At 41.1% G+C, this 21,542-nt stretch overlaps 1 protein-coding gene across 1 annotated transcript in view; it reads left to right on the top strand.

Moving 5' to 3' along the window:
- The first annotated feature begins 613 nt into the window (after window positions 1-613).
- The window catches only part of Slc2a13 (solute carrier family 2 member 13), a 341,626-nt gene continuing 320,697 nt past the window's right edge, over window positions 614-21,542 (top strand). The window contains exon 1 of the mRNA XM_063254554.1: window positions 614-1,329. Within this exon, the coding sequence (XP_063110624.1) occupies window positions 783-1,329 (547 nt within the window). The 5' untranslated portion in view covers window positions 614-782. The remainder of the gene's footprint in view (window positions 1,330-21,542) is intronic.

Raw genomic sequence — 21,542 nt, 5'->3', positions numbered from 1 at the left:
GGAGACAGCGCCTCACAGGTCAGACCCCGGGCTGTCCAGTCACATAAGGGCAGATGCCCACGTTTTCTTTCACTCACGGGGACGAGAGGAGATCTGAGATGCACTCCCAGCAATTATTATCTCTGTCCTCCAGCCGTCAGGATGTTCCACCCCTTTGGAATAAGCGGGAATGGGGAAGGGGGGCGGGCAGTGAGTGTTACAGCGACGGGAGAACGAGGCTCTGAAAGCTTTAGAATAAACTCCCGTAACGCCGGAAGCAGGACACACCGAGAGCTATCACCCTGCTGCGGAAGGAGGCGTCCTTGCTGTGCCACACCGACACAACTTGCTTTTCCCGAGGTCCTTTTACCTCGGCTATCCGGGTAGACAGAGGCAGCTCAGGCCGCTTCAAGGAGCTCTCCCCCCGCCGACATTCTGGTCTTCCTTAGTATGCCCTCTCTGTGCTGTCCCACAGTCTGCAAAGCCCGTGCTCGGCCAACACTGATGCCAGAGTGCGAGAGAGGTCCTGGCTCTGGTCTCAACCGAGTGGGGTAGGGTGGGAGAGAGCGGTGCGGGCCCCGCCCACAAGGGGCGGGGCGAGACAAAGTCCCCGCCCCGAAAGCACGTGATCGCGCCCCCGCCTCCCTCCCGCCAGCTCCGCAGCGCCAGCTCGGCAGGCGCGGGGCGAGAGGCTAGGGCGCCAGTGTGAGGCGGCAGCGCGGGGCGCAACTTTCTCCTCAGCCCGCGCGGGTCCCGCCAGTGGCGAGGCGGCGCACCTAGCCCGGCACCCGGGCCCTTGCCCTATGTCCCGCAAGGCGAGCGCGAATGCGGAGTACACGCTGCGGAGCCTGGGCAGCCTGATGGGCGAGCGGCGCCGGAAGCAGCCGGAGCCCGACGCGGCGAGCAGCTCCGGGGAGCGCAGTCTGTTGGCGGCTGAGGCGGGCGCCGGCCTGGAGCGCGCGGGCGCGGGCGCGGGCGCCGACCTGGAACGCGCGGCGCGGCGCCAGTTCCAGCAGGATGAGACCCCCGCCTTCGTATACGTGGCCGCGGTGTTCTCGGCGCTCGGCGGCTTCCTGTTCGGCTACGACACCGGAGTGGTGTCTGGGGCTATGCTGCTCCTCAAGCGGCAGCTCGGGCTGGACGCGCTGTGGCAGGAGCTGCTGGTGTCGGGCTCGGTGGGCGCGGCGGCTGTGGCGGCGCTGGCCGGCGGGGCCCTGAACGGCGTGTGCGGCCGCCGTGCCGCCATCCTGCTGGCTAGCGCGCTCTTCGCCGCCGGCTCCGCCGTGCTGGCCGCCGCGGGCTCCAAGCAGGCGCTGCTGGCCGGCCGTCTGGTCGTGGGACTGGGCATCGGTGAGTGCACGGGGCCGGGCCGGGACCTAGGTGGGCTGCGGGACACCTTTCCCTGCGCGGCGGGGAACGCCGGTCCCCTGTTTACCGGGACGGAGCCGACCCGGTGCGCCTCGAGCTGCCGGGCGCATCTCCCTCTGCACAGCGCTCCGCGTCTACCCTCCGCGAAGGCTCCGCACCCAGAGCCCAGCCTCGGTTCAGGTCACATCATCGCAGTTTGTGGAGTTCAGTAATGCAGAGCTCCAAACTCCTCTGGGCTGCTTCTCTCACTTGCTTTCTAGTTGTTTACCTTGAGGTGACACCTTATTTTCTGTGCTTTGTGCTTTCTGTAGACTTTCCGACGTTGTCCCTTTCCTCAGATGAATTGTCTTAACTTTTTCCTTCGGGTTCATATCCACCCATCCTCTTTGGTTTTGCCTCCTCTGCTTTTCACTTGGGATCCAGATGTGCTATTAAAAGTCACGTTCGCTCCCTAAATTCATTTAGGAGCTACTCCTGTGGATAAACACCCAGCAGGATGGACATTGGCAATTTCCTTTAAAAGCGAGGGAGTAAGGTTTCCCTGGCACGAATTTTTCATCCTGGTTGCTGAGCGAAGGGAGGTGCCCTAAGCGAGTTCTTGGCAGAGGGAGGCTATTTGGAATGTGCTCGGTATTATTAGAAAGCCCTTTTGCGGGCAAGTCGGCGGTTGTGAATTAAATCTCACTAGTGATTTTTCAAAGACGCACCGCTGATGATTATTTAATGTTGTAGTTATGACTCACGTTCTCTACCCCACTAGGGTGCTGTTGAAGCGTTTCTTCCCTGTGACTGGGGCTGGACACGGGCACTTTGAGAGCTGGGTGCCTGCACATCTATCTCTTTACCGCTTGTTTGAAGCCTGTGATTTTTCTTCCTTTTTCTGTCTGTTCAGAGAGGAAGCACAGGTCATTTATTCAACTCTTAAGTGTAGGAATCATGACCCTGGCCTGCTCTTTGTATTCATAGCCTGATACGACGATCTTCTTTTCGTTTATTCTGCTGTTAATCAGTGAAGCAGGCAATGCTCTCAGCAAAATGTGAAGTTGGCACATTAAAGTCCATAATGACAGAAAATTAAGTTGAAGTTAAATCTCTTTGTATAGAAACTACTTGCATCGTCAGGGCCCTTCAGGTCCTCTGCCTCAGACTCAAAATGACCAGGATGGTATTCTTAGCCTGCTCAATGTCTGCGTGGGACACCTGGACCGTTTGATTTTGTACTTTTTGACATACACATATACCACTTCAGGTAGCAAAATTTGTTGATGAACCTGATTTTGAATTTGAATGGTGTTTTGCAGAGATCTCTATAAATGATTTTTCCAAATATGTGACAGATTTGAGCATTGTCTTAATTCTGACCTGATGGGAATCCCCTTCGAGATGTGCACCATGGTGCATGGCGTAGAGGGAGAGGGGTGTTTACTGTAGTAACAAGGTGAGGTGGGCATAGAGCAAGGCAGAGTTTGTTAGGCGAGTTTGTTAGGTTCTGTGTGAGAGGCTTTTTAGAAGCTGTTGTGTACTCAGATGACTTGTTGACATTGGCAGAGGGAGGGCAGATGCTCTTACCTATGGAAATGATGTTAGAGTTTGGATCCAAAATGGCCTTCCAAAGACCATATGTGTGGAAGGTGATTGGAGCATGGGGTGCTGTGCTTATTTGGATTCATCCATTGATGAGCTCAGCATCTGGCTGTGTTGAGAAGAGGTGGGGTCTGGCTGGAGTTGGATCCTCAGGGGCGTGGCCTGGAAGAGTGGATTTTTGTCTCAGCTCCTCCATGTGTGCTCTGCTTCCAAGCTGCCATGAATTGGGTACCTCTTCCCCATGCCAGACCCCTCTGCTATACTGCTCCTGCCTTGGAGCAAGCAGACCAGGGCCTGAAACCATGAGCCAAAATCAACCTCTTCTGCTTTAAGTCAGGGATTGTGTCTGAGCTACAACAAGGTGCCTGAGACAAGGGAATGACAACATATGGAAGAGTGTTTAACAGGAAGGAAGAGGCCTTCAAATGAGGAATAATTACCAAAATTGAAGCACAGACTTGAGGAAAAAGATGGGTACAGCCAAGGATTAAGCACAGATAAGATCAGAGTGGAGTGTGCAGGCACTGGAGAGACCAGTCACAGACTCTCACCCCCTTTTTTCTGGGCTTTTGGGCTGAACAGTGAAACCTAGTTTGAGACATGGTCCTGGTTTAGCCTGTGTGGGCCATCAGCGTATCCCTCAGAAAAGAAATATGGGTGAAGAATTTTCAAACAGAATAGCCCTCTGTATGAAAATGTAAAATTTTCATTTACAGAATAAAACAATGTTTTTAAAGTTATAACCAGACTTTGAAATAACCTTCATTAAAAGATCTGGATGCGGTGGTACATACTGGGGAGACTGATTCAGGATGATCTCAAGTTTGAGGCCAGCATGGGCAACTTAGCAAGACTTTGTCTTGAAGTAAAATTTAACAGGATTGTATAGCTTAGTGGTAGAGAAGTTGCTTAGCACATGTGGCCCTGTGTTTCATCCCCAGTGGTGAAAATAATTAGAAAAAAATCACTTCAAATTAAGATCTCTGTTTTGTATCTATATACAAAGTCTTTCAAAACACATGAATCTGTGTGTTATATCTGTATACATAAAATCCTTCAAAACACACAAATCTTCAAAAAGAGAATTCATAAATATTGTTTTTAAGCCAGGCATGGTGGCACATACCTCCAGTCTCAGTAGTTGGGAGGCTGAAGCAGGAGGGTTGCTGTGAGAGGCCAGCCTGGGCTACATAATTCAAAGCCAGTCTGAATTACATAATGAGACACTGTCTCAAAAAAACTTTTAAAAAGTTACTTTTAGCTATAGGGGAAATGGGCTCCTCATCTGAGCATTTTTCTGGGAGACTGGCTGAATTTCATGTGATCCTCTTAAGTAGTTAAATTTTGTGTGTGGTTAGGAATTTGTTTAGTCCTTTCATGCACGTTGAACAAAATATAACATCCTATACATTTGGATAAGTCTGTGCTAATAGCTTATTTTTTCCATGCATTTATCTGTGGTAAGTGAACCTCACATGAGGAGGGATTTCAGTTAATTTGTTCACTGCTGGCACCTAGGAGAAACTTGATACATAAATGAATGAATAGTGAGCACATAAACTAAGGAAAACTTCCATTGCTGGTAGGGTACCTCCTAAAGTTAGAATTACTCTTTTCAAAAAAAAAAAAAAAAGTGTGTTATCAGAATATCACAGAGGGCTTTTTAAAGGTTTCCAGTTGTAATGGTTTAATGAAATCACTGATTTCAACAAATGTCAATAAGCTTCCATTAGCGATTCTGTCAGATTTGGGATTGGCAATGGTTAGTGGATAAATATCCCAACCTGGAGGCTTTCATTCACTAATGGACCAGAACACATATGAGCGATACAAATTCAATACCGATTTCTCTGAAGTGTCGAGAAAACAGAAGAGTGAGTGATTGATTATTTGAAGGTAAAGTAAAAAGGACACAAGACTAAAGAAGGTTTTACCGAAATGAGGATATTTCATCTAGGGTTTGAAAGATAAGTAGAAGTTAAGCATGGAGCTAGGAAAGTGCTTATGCACATATGGCCTAGTGTCCTCTCCTTGACTCTTTGTTAATCTGAAACCATTATTATTATTATTTTTTTTTTTTGTTGGATGTGGAAACAGTTTACAGTGGTTAAAAGTTCTCAGATACAAAGTCAGGACTTAAAACAATACCTTTGGAGTCTTCTGCTCTGTGTCCTTCCTGGGCATGTTAAGGTAGAGTTAACAGCAGGTGAGAAGGCACAGAAAGCAGTGCTTGAATCATAGGGAAGAGGGTGATGGAATTTTGGGGGACATACATTGGATAAAGTTTTCTTATTTTTAGAGGTCTTGCAGGACAGCCATTGGAGGCTTTCAGTTGTGAATAATTTACCTAGATTAAATATCTCTTGATATATATTTTTTTCCATTCTACATTTAAGCTCTTCTGTCATATACTTCCTCACCTTGGGATTTTTTAGGGTTAGATATCCCATCCTGAGTTGGTTACTACAGGATGGGTGCAACCTAGTTTGTAGTGATGAATTACTAACTTTAGGACAATTTGGGGGTCCTTCCAATTGCAAGAAACCTTGAAAAAAGTATCAAGCAAGTATATAGTGGTTAATCTGTGTTAAATGAGTTGTTTAACAAAAGGGCAAAGCATCAGAAATGAAGGATGTTTGTGTTTGTTTTCACTTAGTGGTTCAGTTTCCTTGATTAGTTGCAACAAAGTTTGGTGCAAAACTTAGTGCTTGTTTGTGAGGGTATTGTTTTCATTTTTTCATTTTGCTCCCTTTGGTAAGGAGATTGGGCTTTTTTCATTGTTTCTGCTCTTGCCATAACTGTCTGAACTTTTTAGACTTGAAGATTCATGTTTCATATAGGACAGACTTTTGATCTCAGAATTTACTGTATCCCAGTAGCGCTGTCCTTTGTGTGCCCTTTACACACAGTCTCATTTTGCAGGTGTATATTTTGCAGAATTGTACCTATAGTCAGAGGCCGTTTTGTTTTGAAGTATGCCTTGTTATACAAGATTGATTAAGTGTGTGAGTTAGCTCAGGCTTGCTTTATTATTTTCTGTGGCCTTGTATTTCTCATGCGTAAAACCTACATGTGAATTGTCTAGAAAGGACAAAGTATAAGAACATAGTATGTTACTGTTACTGTCATATATAAAATCAGGCAAACAGTGTACAAATTAGCCCTTTCTCCTTGCTGTTGATATTTATTCTTTTGCCTACTACAAATGGTGATTGAGTGGCTATGTATCTAGGTCTTTAAATTCTAATATTCACCAATACTCAAACTTTCACTGAGAAATGACATATTAATTTGTACAGCACTAGTTTGGTTGAATTAATGTTAGACTTATATTGGTTTTCCTGTCAACATCTGTTTGAGTATTCCCTCTGCTGGGACACAATTTATAGCTGCCTGTTGGAATTGGTAACTGGTATATTATGGCCTGCTGAGCAATATTTTTTAGAAATGTCACTTTTTTTTCCAGATAGTTCTTAAAATTTTTATTCTATAATGTAAATAATAAGTAAAACCTTGTTTGATTAAAAAAATTTCACAATATCAAAATTGATGTATATAAGAATTTCCTTTAAGATAGTGGACTGACTTAGCCAGATGCAACCAGAGTTTCAGATATCAGCTAATGTAAATCGTGGAGGGAGAAGAAATGATCAGATTTATGTTTTGTACTTTTTCTCCTGATTTTTATTTGGTTGTTTTCAAAGGAGGGACTTATGTTCTTTACTGGTATGAACTGATTAGTAAAATATGTCTTTCTTTAACTTCTTCTGTTTTCTTGGTTTATACATGTTACCAGTTGGCTTTCTCCCTCCACTGTCTATCTGGCAGTGTGGGACTGGCTGTGCAGTTACAGTGTGGATTATGACCTAATTATGTTTGCCCAGTGGTATTGCAACATCCTCCTCCAGTGAGTTCTAGGATGACATGTTTGATAACAGGAGTTACTCATGTGACTTCCACAGGAAACACTGTTCTTTTTCATTCATCTGTGTTTTCCTCTTCTACCACAAGCTCAGAGGATACAAAATTAACTTCACACCAACCTCTTTGGTTTGCACATTTTTAATAATGCAGAATTTGATAACAACTCACATGGCAGGCAGCCGTTGTTCTGTTTACCCAAAAGCACAGTCTAATTTTTTCCTCTGATTGAGTTTGGTTCCTTTTTGTATACTTCCTATCTACAACTTTTTTCATGTGTTTACTTTTTTCTTGTCAATAAAGCAATACTGTTAATTGTAGCCATTGCTAATAGTAGCAAAACATTCATTGTCTGGAGGAAAATCTGTGTTTAACCCTTTAAACTTCTTCTACATTTAAAATTGAGTTTTTTTTTTTTTTTTTTTGTGGTGGTGGTGGTACTGGAGATTGAACCCAGGGCTTTGGCACTGAGCTGCATGCATCCCTAATGTGCCCCCTCCCCATCCCCATTTTGTTTTTAATTTTGAGACAGGGGCTTGCTAAATTCCCTAGGCTGGGCTGTAACTATACTCAGCCTCCCAGAGTTCTGGGATTACAGGTTTTTGCCACAATTCCTGTTTTAAATTTAATTTTCCTTGGATGTAGAAAGGAAAGAAAAATGACCAGGGTTTCCAGGTACTTTCTTTGAGGCCTCCTGTGAAACATGAGCACTGCTGCTTGGAACGGCGTGGTGTTCTGCTTGGCAAGGGCCTTATTTCACAGCAAGGCTGAGCAGTTGACAGTTGGTCACTAGTCAGTGGTGGAGCCAGCATTGTCCTTTGATTCCAGGCTCTTGCTGTCCTAAGTTACTCCTTTGGGCAGAATGTGAGTGGGCACACAGTTTGGCTGGTAGCACTCCAGAAATGATGGTACCTAAGACTTGTTGGATGTATTTCTGAGCGTTTTGCAGAAAGTTAGATCTCATAGTCTTTATAATAACCCAGTGGGAGATTCTAATTATTACAGGTAGTCAGGCAAAAAGAGATAAAGTAATGTCATCAGGTCACAGAGCTGCTGGTTGGGGCTGGATTGGCACCAAGTGGTCTTGTCTTGTTTTAGAGTTGGCCTGTGCTAAACCTGTGCAGTGACACTCCTTCCTGAAGATGGCATATGGGTTCTTTAGTGATATTCCTTGTGAATTTACTTTTCCATGTTCACTTGTTTATTATTGTGCTAAACACAGTGTGGTATTTATCATTTTGACAAGTGTCTTGGGTATAGAAAGTTAAGTATTAGATTGTTGCACAACAGAAATCTAGAACCTGTTTGTCTTGCAGAACTGAAGCTATCAAGTTAAATGTGAATTCTCCCCGTTTTTCTTCCATCTTTTGCCCTGCTTTTTTGCTATTTATAATTTTGACTTTAGAAACTTTTAAGTGGAGTCTTACAGTATTTGTCCTTTTGTGACGGGCTCATTTCACATAGTATGATGTCCTCCAGGTTCCTTCATACTGTGGCATTTAACAGAATTCCCTCTTTTTTAAGGCTACATAATAATTGCACGTATGTGAGCGTGCACACTGCATTTTATTCATTCATCTGTTGATGACACTTGGGCTGCTTCTACTCTTGGCTGTTGTGGATAATGCTGTGTATGAGAGTACAAATATCTTGTTGAGATCTTACTTGGATTCTCTCTTGGGTATATGTCCAGAAGCAAGATTGCTGGAACATATGGTGGTTCTATTTTTTTTTTTTTAGGAACCACTGTGCTGTTTTCCACAGTGGCTGCACCATTTTACTTTTTTGCTAACAGTGCTCAAGGGTTCTGGTTTGGCATTGTGGCCAACACTTGTTATCATTTTCCTTTCATTGACAGTAACTGTCCCAGTGGAAGTGAGACAGTAACTCATTGTGGTTTTAATGTACATTTTTCATTGCAGAGCATCTTTCATACACATGTTGGCCATTTATATATCTTCTTTGGAAAATTGGCCTTTACACTGAACTGTATATCCAGGCCCTTTTTTTTTATGTTTTATTTTGAGACAGGGTTTCACTGAATTGCTGAGGTTGAACTTGAACTTGAGTCCCTCCTGCCTCAGCCTCTCCCAGTGCTTGCATTATAGGTGTGCACCATCACATCTGGTGTACCAGTTTTTAGGTTGGCTTTTTTCCTCCCTCATATATGTTGTTATGGGTTCCGATATATTCTGAATAATAATCCTTTATTAGAGATGATTTGCAGATATTTTCTCTCATTCCATAGGTTACCTTTTTGCTGTGTTGGTTATTTCCTTTCTTGAACAGTTCTTTTGTATGATGTTACTCACTTTTGTCTATTTTTGTTTTTGTTGTCTGTGCTTAGGTACCAGATCCAAGAAATCATGCCCAATCCATTCTCTTGCTGCTTTTTCCTTGTGTTTTATCTAGAAATTTTATAATTTTAGGTTTCCTGTCCAGGTTGTTAATTCATTTTCAGGTAGTTTTGTTTGTTTTTTGGTACTGGGATTAGCCCAGTTTATATTTTGTTCCACTTAGGTGCCCTAACTGGCCTCAAACTTGTGATCCTCCTGCCTCTTGGTCTCTTGAGTAGCTGGGATTACAAGTTTGTACCCCTGTGCCCAGTTTGAGTTACTTCTTTTGTACGATTGAAGTTAAGGGTAAGTTAAGGACAAACCAGAGTTTGTCCACCGCCTTTTCCTCTGAACATTACTTTAAAACTACAAACTTTAAGCTAGTTAACGTCTACAATCATAATCCTAACTGCTTGGGAGGTTGAGACAAGCAGAATCACTTGATCTCAGGAATTCTAAGTCAGTCAGAACAACGTAGGGAGAAACACTGCCTCTTAAAAACAAAAAGAAAAATAAAACCTTTTTAATGTCAGTGAGCTTTTTGACAACACATCCATGGCATATATCAAGTGCTGACAACGAAGGTATAACTATTAGTGTGTCTCTCTCCCCTTCTAAAGGCTTGTGCATAGCATAGCCTGCCCATAATTAGGAGACTGCATTACCCAAAAGCATAGGGAGGCGAGCTTTCTGGATTGGCCTGGCCTCTGGGAAGATGGTGCCTTCAGCTGGAATCCATCGACAGTGGGGCCCCAAGGGATTGGGCTGCACAGAGGACAGCCAGTGACGTGGCAAGTAAAATGTGAAAAATGATTTTCCTGTCCTCTGTGAGCTCATGGTTTTTTCTCTTTACATGGAATGGGCTTCTCTGGCCTAGTCTATGTCCCAGTTCTATAGCCATTTACTGAGTGATGGCTTTGCTGGATGCTGGAGAGACAAAGATAAAAATAGCTCTTGTGGGAAGATCTTGAGTATGGCAGGGGATGCAAGCATGAGAGCACTGTACCAGACTGCCATCCCACACTAGAAATGTCTGTAGAAGGTGACTTGCGGGGTGTCTGTCAGGTGTTTTCCCACCTTGCATTACCCCCAGAGCTGTCCCAGTGCCTCTTCTGAAACTTAGCACTTCCTCTGAGCTACGTGCATGGTACTAATTGCTTCATTCCTTGTGATTTAGCTTTTTAAAGAATCACTTCTTACTAATGTGTGTTTGAGATATGCACACTACATATCCCAAACACACATTAGTAAGAAGATATTGGGATATGTAGTGTCACATCCCAAACATACATTGTCTTGGGGAATCAGTCTGTGTATGTCACATGTTGATCATTTCCCATCCCGTTACTCCTCCCCTCTTTCCCATCTCCTTGTAGTCTGCTTCCCTGTTTCCTGCCATCTCTCTTTCATTTTGCTTTTGATTTATATTTTTGTACTTTTTTTTTTTATCGGTACCGGGATCAAACTCACGACCGCCTGCTTGCAAGGCAGGTGCTTATGCTGCTGAGCTAAATCTCCAGCCCTTCTTCATTTATATTTGCTGGCGTGTCTTTTTTTGAGCATGGCTCATCTATCTCCCTTGGTAAACCAGAAATTCATGGAGGTTGGATAATTATGTATTCACAGTATTTAATCCACCCACTGCACTTGTTGGCACTTTTTACCTATTAAGCTCATAAATGCATAGCGAACTAAAGAATGCTTAAAAGTGATGAGAGAGAGAGAGAGAGAGGGAGAGAGAGAGAGAGAAAGAGAAAGAGAGAGAGAGAAACTGAGAAACTGCTGGTATCAGAAGCCTCACACAGGTACTTAATTGCTATGATGTTAATTAAGAAAGTGGAGCAAGTGGTGAGTGAGCCCAAGACCTCTGAGTCCAGGTTGGCTGGCTACACATACACAGTGGGGAGGCTGGTCACTCAGCTGAGTGACCCTGTCCTCTCTCCTGCCCCTTAGCGTGGTTATGAAGAAGAAATGAGGTTGTAATTGTAAAGTTCCTTTTAAAATGTCCCTGGCCAAGTAAAGTATCCGAGCTTGTTAAATATTTAGCACAAGTGTGCAGCCTTTTGCAAATAATTACTTCTTGCCTCAGTTTCTGAGTCTCTTACAAGAGTGTTAGAGTAGCAGTTCCAAAGAGTTGTTGTGGAAATTAAATGAGCAGTGCGTGTAAAAGTGCGCTGCATCAATAAGTGTTCACTGTTGTAAGTGTTCACTGTGGGTAGTCATTTCTCTCAGTGCCCTAACACCTTTTTATACTCAAAGGCAATAAAATTATTGTTAAATTTTAATGTTTATCATAACTACTAATAAATTTTTATCATTCCATAATATCAATTGAACAAACTTAGGAGACAAATGAGTAATTTAAAAATGGGAACATGCCTGTAATTCTAATTACTCAGCAGCTGAGGCAGGAGGACTTGCAAGTTCAATAAAACCAGCCTTAGCAACTTAGGATCTATGTCGAAAAAATTAAAAAGTAAATAAAACGGTAGGGATGTAGCTGAGTGACAGAGTGTTTACCTAGACTGTGAAACCCTGGCTTTAGTCCCCAGTACTGGGGAGGAGGAAGTGAAGAAGGACCATGATTATATTATGTACAATTTCCTTGTAACAAGACAAATTGAGTTTGAAAATGAGTCATAAATTAGTTGGGTGTGGTGCCCTCAGGAGGCTGGGGCAGGAGGATCAGTTGTGTTCCAGGCCAGCCTGAACTACAGCATTAAGACCCTGTGATCAAGAAAAGGGGGCGGGGGAGAAGGGTCTTTAAAAAAGTAAACAAGGTGTGATGGAAGGGCATGATTTTCTAGCAGGGCCAATGGGATAAATTCCTGTAAAGCTATAAGATGAACAAGTAGTTTTTCTTGGTAATGTAGAGGATTAAATTAGAAAGCAGGAAATTGTGGACTTGTTCATTTGAGTATAGTCATGACAAATAGAGGCCAGTTAGCACTGTGATTTTAGGTCTGTCCTGTAATAGTTTTGCATGCTTGTTACACAGAAGTGATTTCCAATCTGTAATATATCTACTTACAAAAAATATAGTTTAGCACCCAGTATGAGGGAAATATATATGTTTTTAAGAGGTGAAGAATGAATAGTTTCACTGAAGAACTTGAAAGTAATAACTTTGCAATAAAGGACGCTTTCATATAAAACTCCATCATCATCTATCATATTTTAGGTTTAGTTTATGACTTCATTTCAGGAACTCATTGTATACAACACCAGAAAATTGGAAACCAGTATTTTGTGTCCAGTGTTCAAGGACCCAGTAGAAACCACTTAATGTTTGACTGACAGGTATTTGTACATTTGAAAGAAAATCACATAGTGACTGAAAATGAGTTGCAAATGCACCACATAGGGTTTAAAAGAGTCTTGAAATACAGATATCATTATAAATTAATTCTAAGGTAATATCTTCAGTGATTGCCATACTTACCTAATTTTATAGCGTGAAGAAAGAACATACAGCATCTGGACCAGAATCTTTCCCTCACTGGTTTTGGGCAGAAGGGCAGGTGCAGTGAGATGTGACCACCTGTGACTTCATAGATGAGATAGCAGGGCGTCAGGACTCTGAGAGGGGGTGATGGATCCATTGGCCCCTGGCCCACCTTGCAGTGAAGTTGTCAAGGCTGGGAAACATGAAAGGAACAGACACAAAACCAAAACTGAGTTATCGTCTTGCTTTTTCTGTTTGTTTTTTTAGACGAAGTCTCACCTTGCATATAGTGGAGGTGGGCCTGGACTCACTCTGTAACCCAGGCTGCTCTTGGTCTTGGTGTGGTCCACCTGCCTCTGCCTCCCAAGGGTTAGGATTACAGGTGTACTTTGCTCAGCCTGGCTGTCTTTCTTCTTGAGACTAAGATTTTTGGAAATTTTGTAGAATCTTTTGTCATCAATCAGGCATAGGTGGTGCATACCAGCACTCCCGGCACTCAGGAGATTGGGGCAGTGGGTTAACTGTGTATTCCAAACCTGCCTGGGCTTCTGATAATCACCAAGCCCTAGTGTGTACCCCATCTCCCCATTAACTAATAAATCTTGACTGAAAGCTAAACATGGAGTCAAAAGATGACAGTGTTGCTTAGATTGGTATACATAAATTTCACATACTCATAACTAAAATCCCAGAATGACACTTTCTAGGATTGCACAAATGATTTTTGAGTGAACAGTAATTAGATTGGGGGAACAATAGCAAGAGGAATTTTAGGTACAGAATAGTTGTCCCAAATAAATAATACATGTATAATATATAGTGTAAGGTTATATATATTAAAATCAGAAAAGAATGAATAGAACAAAATCCAATTTCTGTGATAGACTCAACTATTTGTAACAGAGTTTAATATTTAATGAATGAGATTCTAAAATAAGGAAAAGAACTGTTATTTAAGAAGACAAAGGAATTGTAAGGGTTTAAGAATAATTTAAGCCAGGTGTGGTGATGCAGGCCTCTAATCTCAGTATTTGGGCGGCTGAGGGTGGACTGAAGAGAGTTTTAGGCCAGCCAGAGCCAGAGTGAGTTTAAGGCCACGCTGAAATACATAGAGCCTGTCTCAAAAAACCAAAAATGAAAAACAGAAAAAAAAAAAAGTATAAATGAAAGATCTCATGTGTTTATTGTCATACGGCTTTTGGTCTTTTAAAGGTTTTTTTTTTTTTTTTTTTTTTTTTTTTTTTCTCTTTTTGGTACCAGGGATTGAACTCATGACTTTGTGCTTGCAGGGAGGCCCTTAGCCACTGAGCTAAATCTCTGGTCCTTTTAAAAGTTTTTGTATCAAAAAGGAACAAGAGTGAACTTTTTTTCTGTAAGTGTTATTGCAAGTTTTTAAACTAGCTAGAGTTTTTTACAAATTTAATACACTTATGCAATTCACTGAAATAGGATGTATGATTGGCTACAAAGAACTGAAACACATATACTAATCCCCTGTCCTTTATGTTTGTTTGTTTGTTTATTTACTTATTGTAATTAGGAACCACCCTGGGCCCCAGGATTGAGCATGGCAATTTATTCATTTATTTTTGGGTACTAGGAATCTAACTCAGGACCTTGTGCTTGCCAGGCAGGCACTGTGCTGCTGAGCTATATCCCTGGCCCTATTGTTTTCCTTTAAAGATTAATTTTATTGGTACATTTTAGATATACTTAATCATCACATTCAGTATAGAGCATTTGTATCTGTACATGATACCTTGATTTTTCTTTTCTCTCTCTTCTCCATTATTTTTCTTTTCTCTCTCTTCCCCCTCCTTATTTATAAAAGCTTTGTTTACATTTTTTTTTCCTGCTGTTGTCCTTCCTTTGTTCCCTTTCCTATTTGAATGTTTTCTTCCTATTTTCCAATATCTGTTATACGTTTTGGCCCTTATTTATACTTTCGGTTTCTTACCAGCAAAACAGTGTGGTATTTACATATGTATATCCGACTGATTTCACTTAAGACTATGTCTCAAGTTTCATTCATTTTCCTGGGAATGTCTCAGGTTTATCCTTAATGGAGTATTACTCCATTGTATTAAAAAAAAAAAAACAGAAAAACCATATTTTTATCCATTTACTGGTTGATGGGTTTTTGGACTGTTTCCAAGATTTCACTATTATAAACTGTGTTGCTGTCCACATCAGTTTGCATATTACTTTGGTAGGATACTTTTAATTCTTTCAGGAATATACCAAGAAGGGTAACAGCTGAGTAAAATTGAATCTCTAGTCCTGATTTTTTTTTTTTTTTTTGTCTTTTTCCTTTTTATCAGTACCGGGGATCGAACTCACGACTGCCTGCTTTATAAGGCAGGCGCTTATGCTGCTGAGCTAAATCCCCAGCCCCTTCTAGTCCTGATTTTTGGAGGAATCTACTGATTTCCACAGTGGATGTACCAATCTACACTTCCACTAACAGTGTAGAAGGGTTCCTTTTTCCCCACAGTCTCTCCAGCATTTGTTATTGGTTGATTTCTTAATAATGATAGAGGTTTTAAAAGCGAAGTGACACAGTGACAGATTAGAAAATCCTGTGATAAAATTATATGTATATATTTATTGTCTCGGTCTATAGTTCAGTCTGGTTTTGAACTCCTAACCATCCTGCCTCATTCTCCCAAGTGAAGGAGAAAAACATATCTCACAGTGTTTTAGATAGAGTATTGAGGTAAAAATTTAGACACTGTATTACTTACTAAATTAGCAAATTAGACAAAAAAACTGGCCACCAAAAAGCAAAAACCTTAGGGCTAGTTATTCCCTAGAAAAATATGATGACCTAGTAAATTTCTAGGTTATAAAATGGAAAAAAACACTAGAAATTATTCTGAACAATAATCAAGGGTACTTAGCATATTTCAGTTTTTTTCTTCAATAAAATTAGACTTACACATTCTTGAACATTTAAGTAAATACTTAAATCCAGAGGTTAATATGTAAAACTTGTGCTCCTAGAATTGGTTTGTAAACTTACAATACTAAAAACTTAACTTGAGGGCTGAGGATTTAGCTCAGCAGCATAAGTGCCTGCCTTGCAAGGAAGTATGTGGTCGTGAGTTTGATCCCCGGTACCGATAAAAAAAGAAAAAAAGAAAAATACAAAAAAAAACAACTTAACTTGAGAGATTGTAATGTAAGAAAATAACCTCATTTTGGGTAAAGATGTTTATGTAGGTGCGACATGTAATTTTAAAAGTCCAGCAAAAATGCAGTGGTGACCTAGTGATTGGGAACTAGGTTAACCCATGTGGTAGTACATTGCATTACTATTAAACTTGAAAATATTTGTAAATATAACATCAACAATTAGCCCAGTGACTAAACAACACAGCTGTATGGGCATATTGATTGCCACTACCTAAAAGATTACAGATGGACATACAGTTTGGAAGGATTAAATTTATTTTAAGTTTATATACGGCAAGTTTATATATGGAAAGTGGGTTTTCAGAGTTTTTAAAAGTTTATGTTTTATCATATTTACTTGGAATTAGGTTTTTTTAAAAAATACTTTAGCAATAGATACTTTTTCTGTACTAGATTTTACCTAAACAATCTGTGGAATGAAGTCTTTAATAAGAAATGTTACAGCAATTTTAATCTTGTGGAGGTTGTGTGGGACTTTAATCTACTGTGGGAACTGGCAAGATGGCTTCTTGTGATGTTCAGAGCACGTTCTCTTGGTCTTCATGTTTTGTGTATGCCAGGAAAATGTCATGCTTCCTTTGTCCCTGCAGGTGTCCACTCTTTTAGATGCCCACGCCGCTCCTCTTCTGTTCATTTTCTCAGGGTCCCTTTGTGCACCTTGACCCATGCGGCCTGCTCATTTCCCTGGTTCTGTGGGTAAATCCTCTGTGCTCCTGTTCCAAGCTTTTGTTCCAGCTACTCTCCCTTTGAAGAATAATGTCATCGATTTTCTCCCTCTACCGGCTTGTTCTCCTAATGTGTTACTATTTTTTGCCATCTTGTAAAGAAAATCCTCTCTACTCCATTTCATCTTGTAGTTACCCTCCTGTGATCTTGTCTTTACATAACACAGAGGCCTATATTCCTTTGCTTCCTCTCACCTTTCTTTTTTTGGTGTCCTCTCCAGCCAGGCTTTCATCTTGGCTTCTTCACTGGTGTTACTCTCGTTAAGATGACTGTGCCCTTTCTGTGACTCAGTGAGGACAGTTTTTGGTCTTTACCTTGTGTGTCTTTCCAAAAGCATCTAACTCAGTAAGTCAGGCCTTCTGAAGTCACTCTCTTTGACCTCTAGAATGCCACACTGTCCCAAATTCTTCCTGAGGCTGCTCCTTTGCAGTTTGCCATACAGATTTCCAGCCTGGACAAACCTCAGCAGTCATTCTTCAGAACTCCCTTCTCCTGTGTATGCAGTCCTTTGGTGATTTCTTCCAACTGTGTGTTTTAAAATGCTTCCTGTGGCCAGGTGTGGTAGTGTACAGCTGTAATCGCAGAGGTCTGGAGGCTGAGGCAGAAGGATCGTTGCAAGTTCAAGGCCAGCCTGAACTGCATAGCAAAACTGGTTTCAAAAAGACACAACAACAAAATAAAAACAAAAATGCATCCTATGACATCCAATGACTCCCAAATCTGAGTTTTGGTCCTCATTGCCAAAGTCTTATGCCCGTCTTCTTGTTTTGCCTGCCAGCTTCCATATCTCAGATAAGAGCATCCCTGCCTGCATGCAACCAAAAGCCTTAGAGTCCTTAATGATTTTCCAGCATACCCACCCATCTACTAAGAAATCCCTTTATTCTGACTTCAAAGTATATCTAGTATGTATTTTTTACTGTCTTCACTGCCATCAACTTGAACCAAAATGTTTCTCTAACTTGAAAGTTTTGACTAAACTCCTGTGTACGTTGGCCTTTTCTTCATTCTTTTGTCTTCTTTTCAACACATGGTAGTCTGAATGATTATTTAAACATAAATCAGACCCTAGCACCTCAAAGCTCCCTTTGTCCTTATATTGGACCAGAAGCTATTGACCCTGGTACCAGGCATGACTGTGTCCTACCTGCTGCTTGCCTTCCTCAGTTTCTTCATCCTCTTCCAGTCCCCTCAGAGATGCTAGCCATCCTTCCAGGCCGTGCAAGGGCTGTTTCCACTCCTGCAGAGTCCCTCCCTGGATGTCCACAGCAACTTTTCCACATCTCTTTTGTATCCCTTCAGACATCTCTTCTGGAAAAATGGAAGTAGATTTGAATATGGAAAATGATTAAATTTTTCAGGATGAACTTACAGTAGTTACATTTATGTATGACAGTGGGTTCACCTGGAATGTAACCTGTTACCATGTGATATGTATCCTTCGAAATGCTGTGAATGCTTAAATGTCTTCCCTTTCTCCTTGCTGGGAGCTGTGTGAGAAGAGAAATTGCTATAGAAATACTGTAGTTGTATCTTGGCAGTTGGACCTGGAGTGGAGGGTGGGGAGTATTGAAGGAGGAGTTCATCCTGTCTCTAGTGAACGGTTTTCCTTGATCATCTCTCTGGTGACATGGTTTGCTAAAATTCAGTGAATCTCCTAGAGAATGGTGATGTAGAATTTGAAGTCACTCTGTCTTCTTAGGGTTCAGTCCATATTTTGGATTCTCTAGAAAATTTCATTAAGTAGCTACTGACAACCGAGCATCTGTATCAGGTTAGGCAATGCTTGTGGCTTGAGTTTAAAGAAGTGTTTACTTTATTTTCCATTACAGGCCTGATTATAAATTTAGTAGAGAAGACATACATAGAAGTGTATTATGATACAGGTTTTACAAGTCAATATTAAATATATAGAATTTTAAAAATAAGCACCATTCTGTACAGGAAAGTCAGTTTTTCCTTGACTTCTATGCTGCAGCACTCAGTAGAGAGGACTTCTGTGATCAGATGTGTGAGGTTTGCCCCACCTGAAAAGCAGGCAGTCAGTTCTGTAGTGGTATGAGTTCTGTGTCTTCTAACTTAGTGCTGGCACTGTTTCCCTGCACCTAGCATCAGATCCCACAGATTGAGGGCAATCATATACTATTGAATTTAGCTCTAGGGGTAGGATAGCAGCTTATTAGTAAGCTGCTATCACTGTGATCAAAATATCTGGCATAAACAGCTTAAAGGTTTATTTTGGCTCACAGTTTCAGAGGCTTCAGTCTATCGTTTGTTTGCTCGTTGATTTTTTAGGCCCTGTAGTAAGGCAGAAGCAACACAGATGAAGGGCATGATAGAGGAAACCTGCTTACTTCTGGCAGTCAGGGGCAAAGGGAGAGGGACAGAGGCAGTAGCCAGAGGGAAAGGGCCAGGGGGTGGATGTACCCTTCCAAGATGTGCTCCCAGTAGCCTGTGACATCCACTTAGGCCCCTCCTCCCAGGAAGCCCACTGAGCTATGAACCCCGTTGAATTATTCTGCTTGATAAAGTTATTGCCCTTGTGATCCATTCTGTTTTTCAAAACCATCAGCTGGCACCCACTATCAACACCACGAGGCTCTTTAAGGGCCCGTTGGGATTCTCAGACATAGCAAAGAGATTAGCATTTCCATGACTTGCCTTATAGTTTCTGTGGCCTTCCTTGGAGGGAAAAAGGAGCAGGAGAAAGGAAGGCAGGAGGTAAAAAGATTTGACTTTCTGAAGCCTCAAGTACCCCAGCATTATACCAAGAGACATGCATAAAGTTCTAATGTTAGCAAACAACAAGAGCATTGGAATTATAAGCTAAAGACCACAGATAAAGACCAGCACACAGTACCAATTATGACATCACGCCGTCTTTAGGTCTTTGATCCTTAAATGAACTAGATTTAATACTAGTTAAGAAAAATGGGGCTGTGTTTTGAAGTGAAGCCCATTTGTATCTCTTAATAGAGAACTGGAGTAGCAAATTGTAATCATTAAAACCTTTCTCTTAATATTGCATCCTCAGCTTGTATTTGAGTGTGAGTGTTTTGTCTAAGTATGGAATCTTGTCAGAATAATCAAATTATGCAGTGGATAACTGACCTGAGTCAGATTTTCCTATTGACCACTAGTGTTTCATCTTGGAACCCCTTAAACCCTTCATCCTTGTGAACCCTTCTTTACCATTCCAGATTGACTTTGCTGTGCCTTTCTCTGTACTACGGTCTGCCTGAATACTCATGTGTTACTGACACAGTGACAGAAAATATACAAGGCCCAGAGAAAGGCAGGTATGTTCTACAAGGAATTTACCTGACTGACTTCTCATCTGAGTTAATTGATAAAATAATTTCTATTAAAAGCTTAGCATAGTTCTTGGTGTACTACTCAGTAAATGCTCAGATAATATTAGCTGCTGTTGTAATTATTTTGCAAATTGTGGTACCTCTGTGTTTTTACATAATTGAGTTCTATGTAATATTGGAGGTTTTAAAATTCAGAGACATGTCTAATGCCTTCTACCATTCCCTTTCTAATCAATCAGGCTTAGCCTCATAGATTGTTGGTACATGTGTTTAGTTAGTTGATGTGAATTTTTCTTCACTTTTTATTTCTGTTGGGGCAGATATCGGTATCTTTTGAACTGCTAAGGAATGAAACTACTTGCTGCTGAGCTAAGTTTTCCTGGCCTGTTAGTAATTTAAGCCTTTTGTAGGTCTACAGGTGGCAGATTAGATAGTAGCAGTATAAGTGGGAAAGTTACCTAGTTGCATATCCATGGTTCCTGTCTAAAGAGAGAGAAAGTTTGAAATTTTCATGGAAAAATGTGAATTTTGGCAGTTAAGAATTGGCTGGAGGAAATGAAATTTACTACCTCCAATATATGGCATGCCATACTCTTTGTTGTTAGTGGTTGGCCAAGTTTAATTGCCATTGAAATTTTCTTACAATGTACAGAAACATAGTAAAAGATTGTAGTATTTTTAAGTTAGACTTCCTCCTTATTTTCTGGAATAAAATTCTAATTGTATCAACACAAGTAAGATATAGATTCTACTATTGAAGTGAATGAGTGTATTCTGTCAGTTTTTAACAGCGCAAAGTATGCATAAAGTGGAATTCAAGAATCTTAGATATAAAGGACATCATTTATTATGAATGAAAAGATTTTTAGGCTGGAGAATAAAAACCTATTTAAAAAAAAATTTATAACCTAAACAAGGAAAACCTGAATGTTGGGGAAGGCACAATAATTTTACAATATTCATTTGGTAATTTTTTTAGTTACTCGAATGATTGTATTCTTTCTTAAAATGTTTTTATTTTTTATCGACATAGAAGTTGTCTTAGTTACTTACCTTGTTGCCAGGATAAAATAAATACTCTAAACCTGAAACCTGAAGAGGCGAGGTTTATTTTGGCTTAGGTTTCACGCATAGTAAGCTGGCTCCAGGGCAATATGGCATAAACAGATAGGATAGTCAGGAAGCAGCAAGAGCTGGGAGATGAGCCCTACCGGGCCAAGCCCAATGACATACCTCCTCCAAGCTGGCCCTATCTCCTAATGGCAAGCCAGGTATAAGCCCCTTGAATCTAGTTACCCTCCAGAAGCCCTGCCTTTGTGCACAGAGGCTCTTGGGTACCCTTAGATACAAACCATAATGGGTGCACATATTTATGGGATCCTGTGTGTATTTAACTGTGCGTATGCAGTGTGTAATGATCAGATCAGGGGAGCTGATATATTTGTTACCTCAGACATTTCCCTTTGTGTTGGGAGCACTGAAAATCGCCTTAATTAGCTGTTTTAAAATACTCAACTGGAATTGAATTTTTCTAAATATAACCCATTTTCAAATACAAATTTATTTATATTAGTCAGAATTACATTTATTAACCAGCACTACAACTTTGCGTATTGAGAGCTACTGTTGTGGTTACAATTTAACTTTTATTTTCTTTAAGTGTGCATTTGGCTA

This window comes from Cavia porcellus, unplaced genomic scaffold, assembly GCF_034190915.1.
Source record: "Cavia porcellus strain 051 isolate PalLab524CR breed Dunkin Hartley unplaced genomic scaffold, mCavPor4.1 scaffold_8, whole genome shotgun sequence".
NCBI classification, from domain to species: Eukaryota; Metazoa; Chordata; class Mammalia; order Rodentia; family Caviidae; genus Cavia; species Cavia porcellus.
Note: the sequence above shows the minus strand (reverse complement) of the source record. Positions and strands in the feature narration are given on the sequence as shown.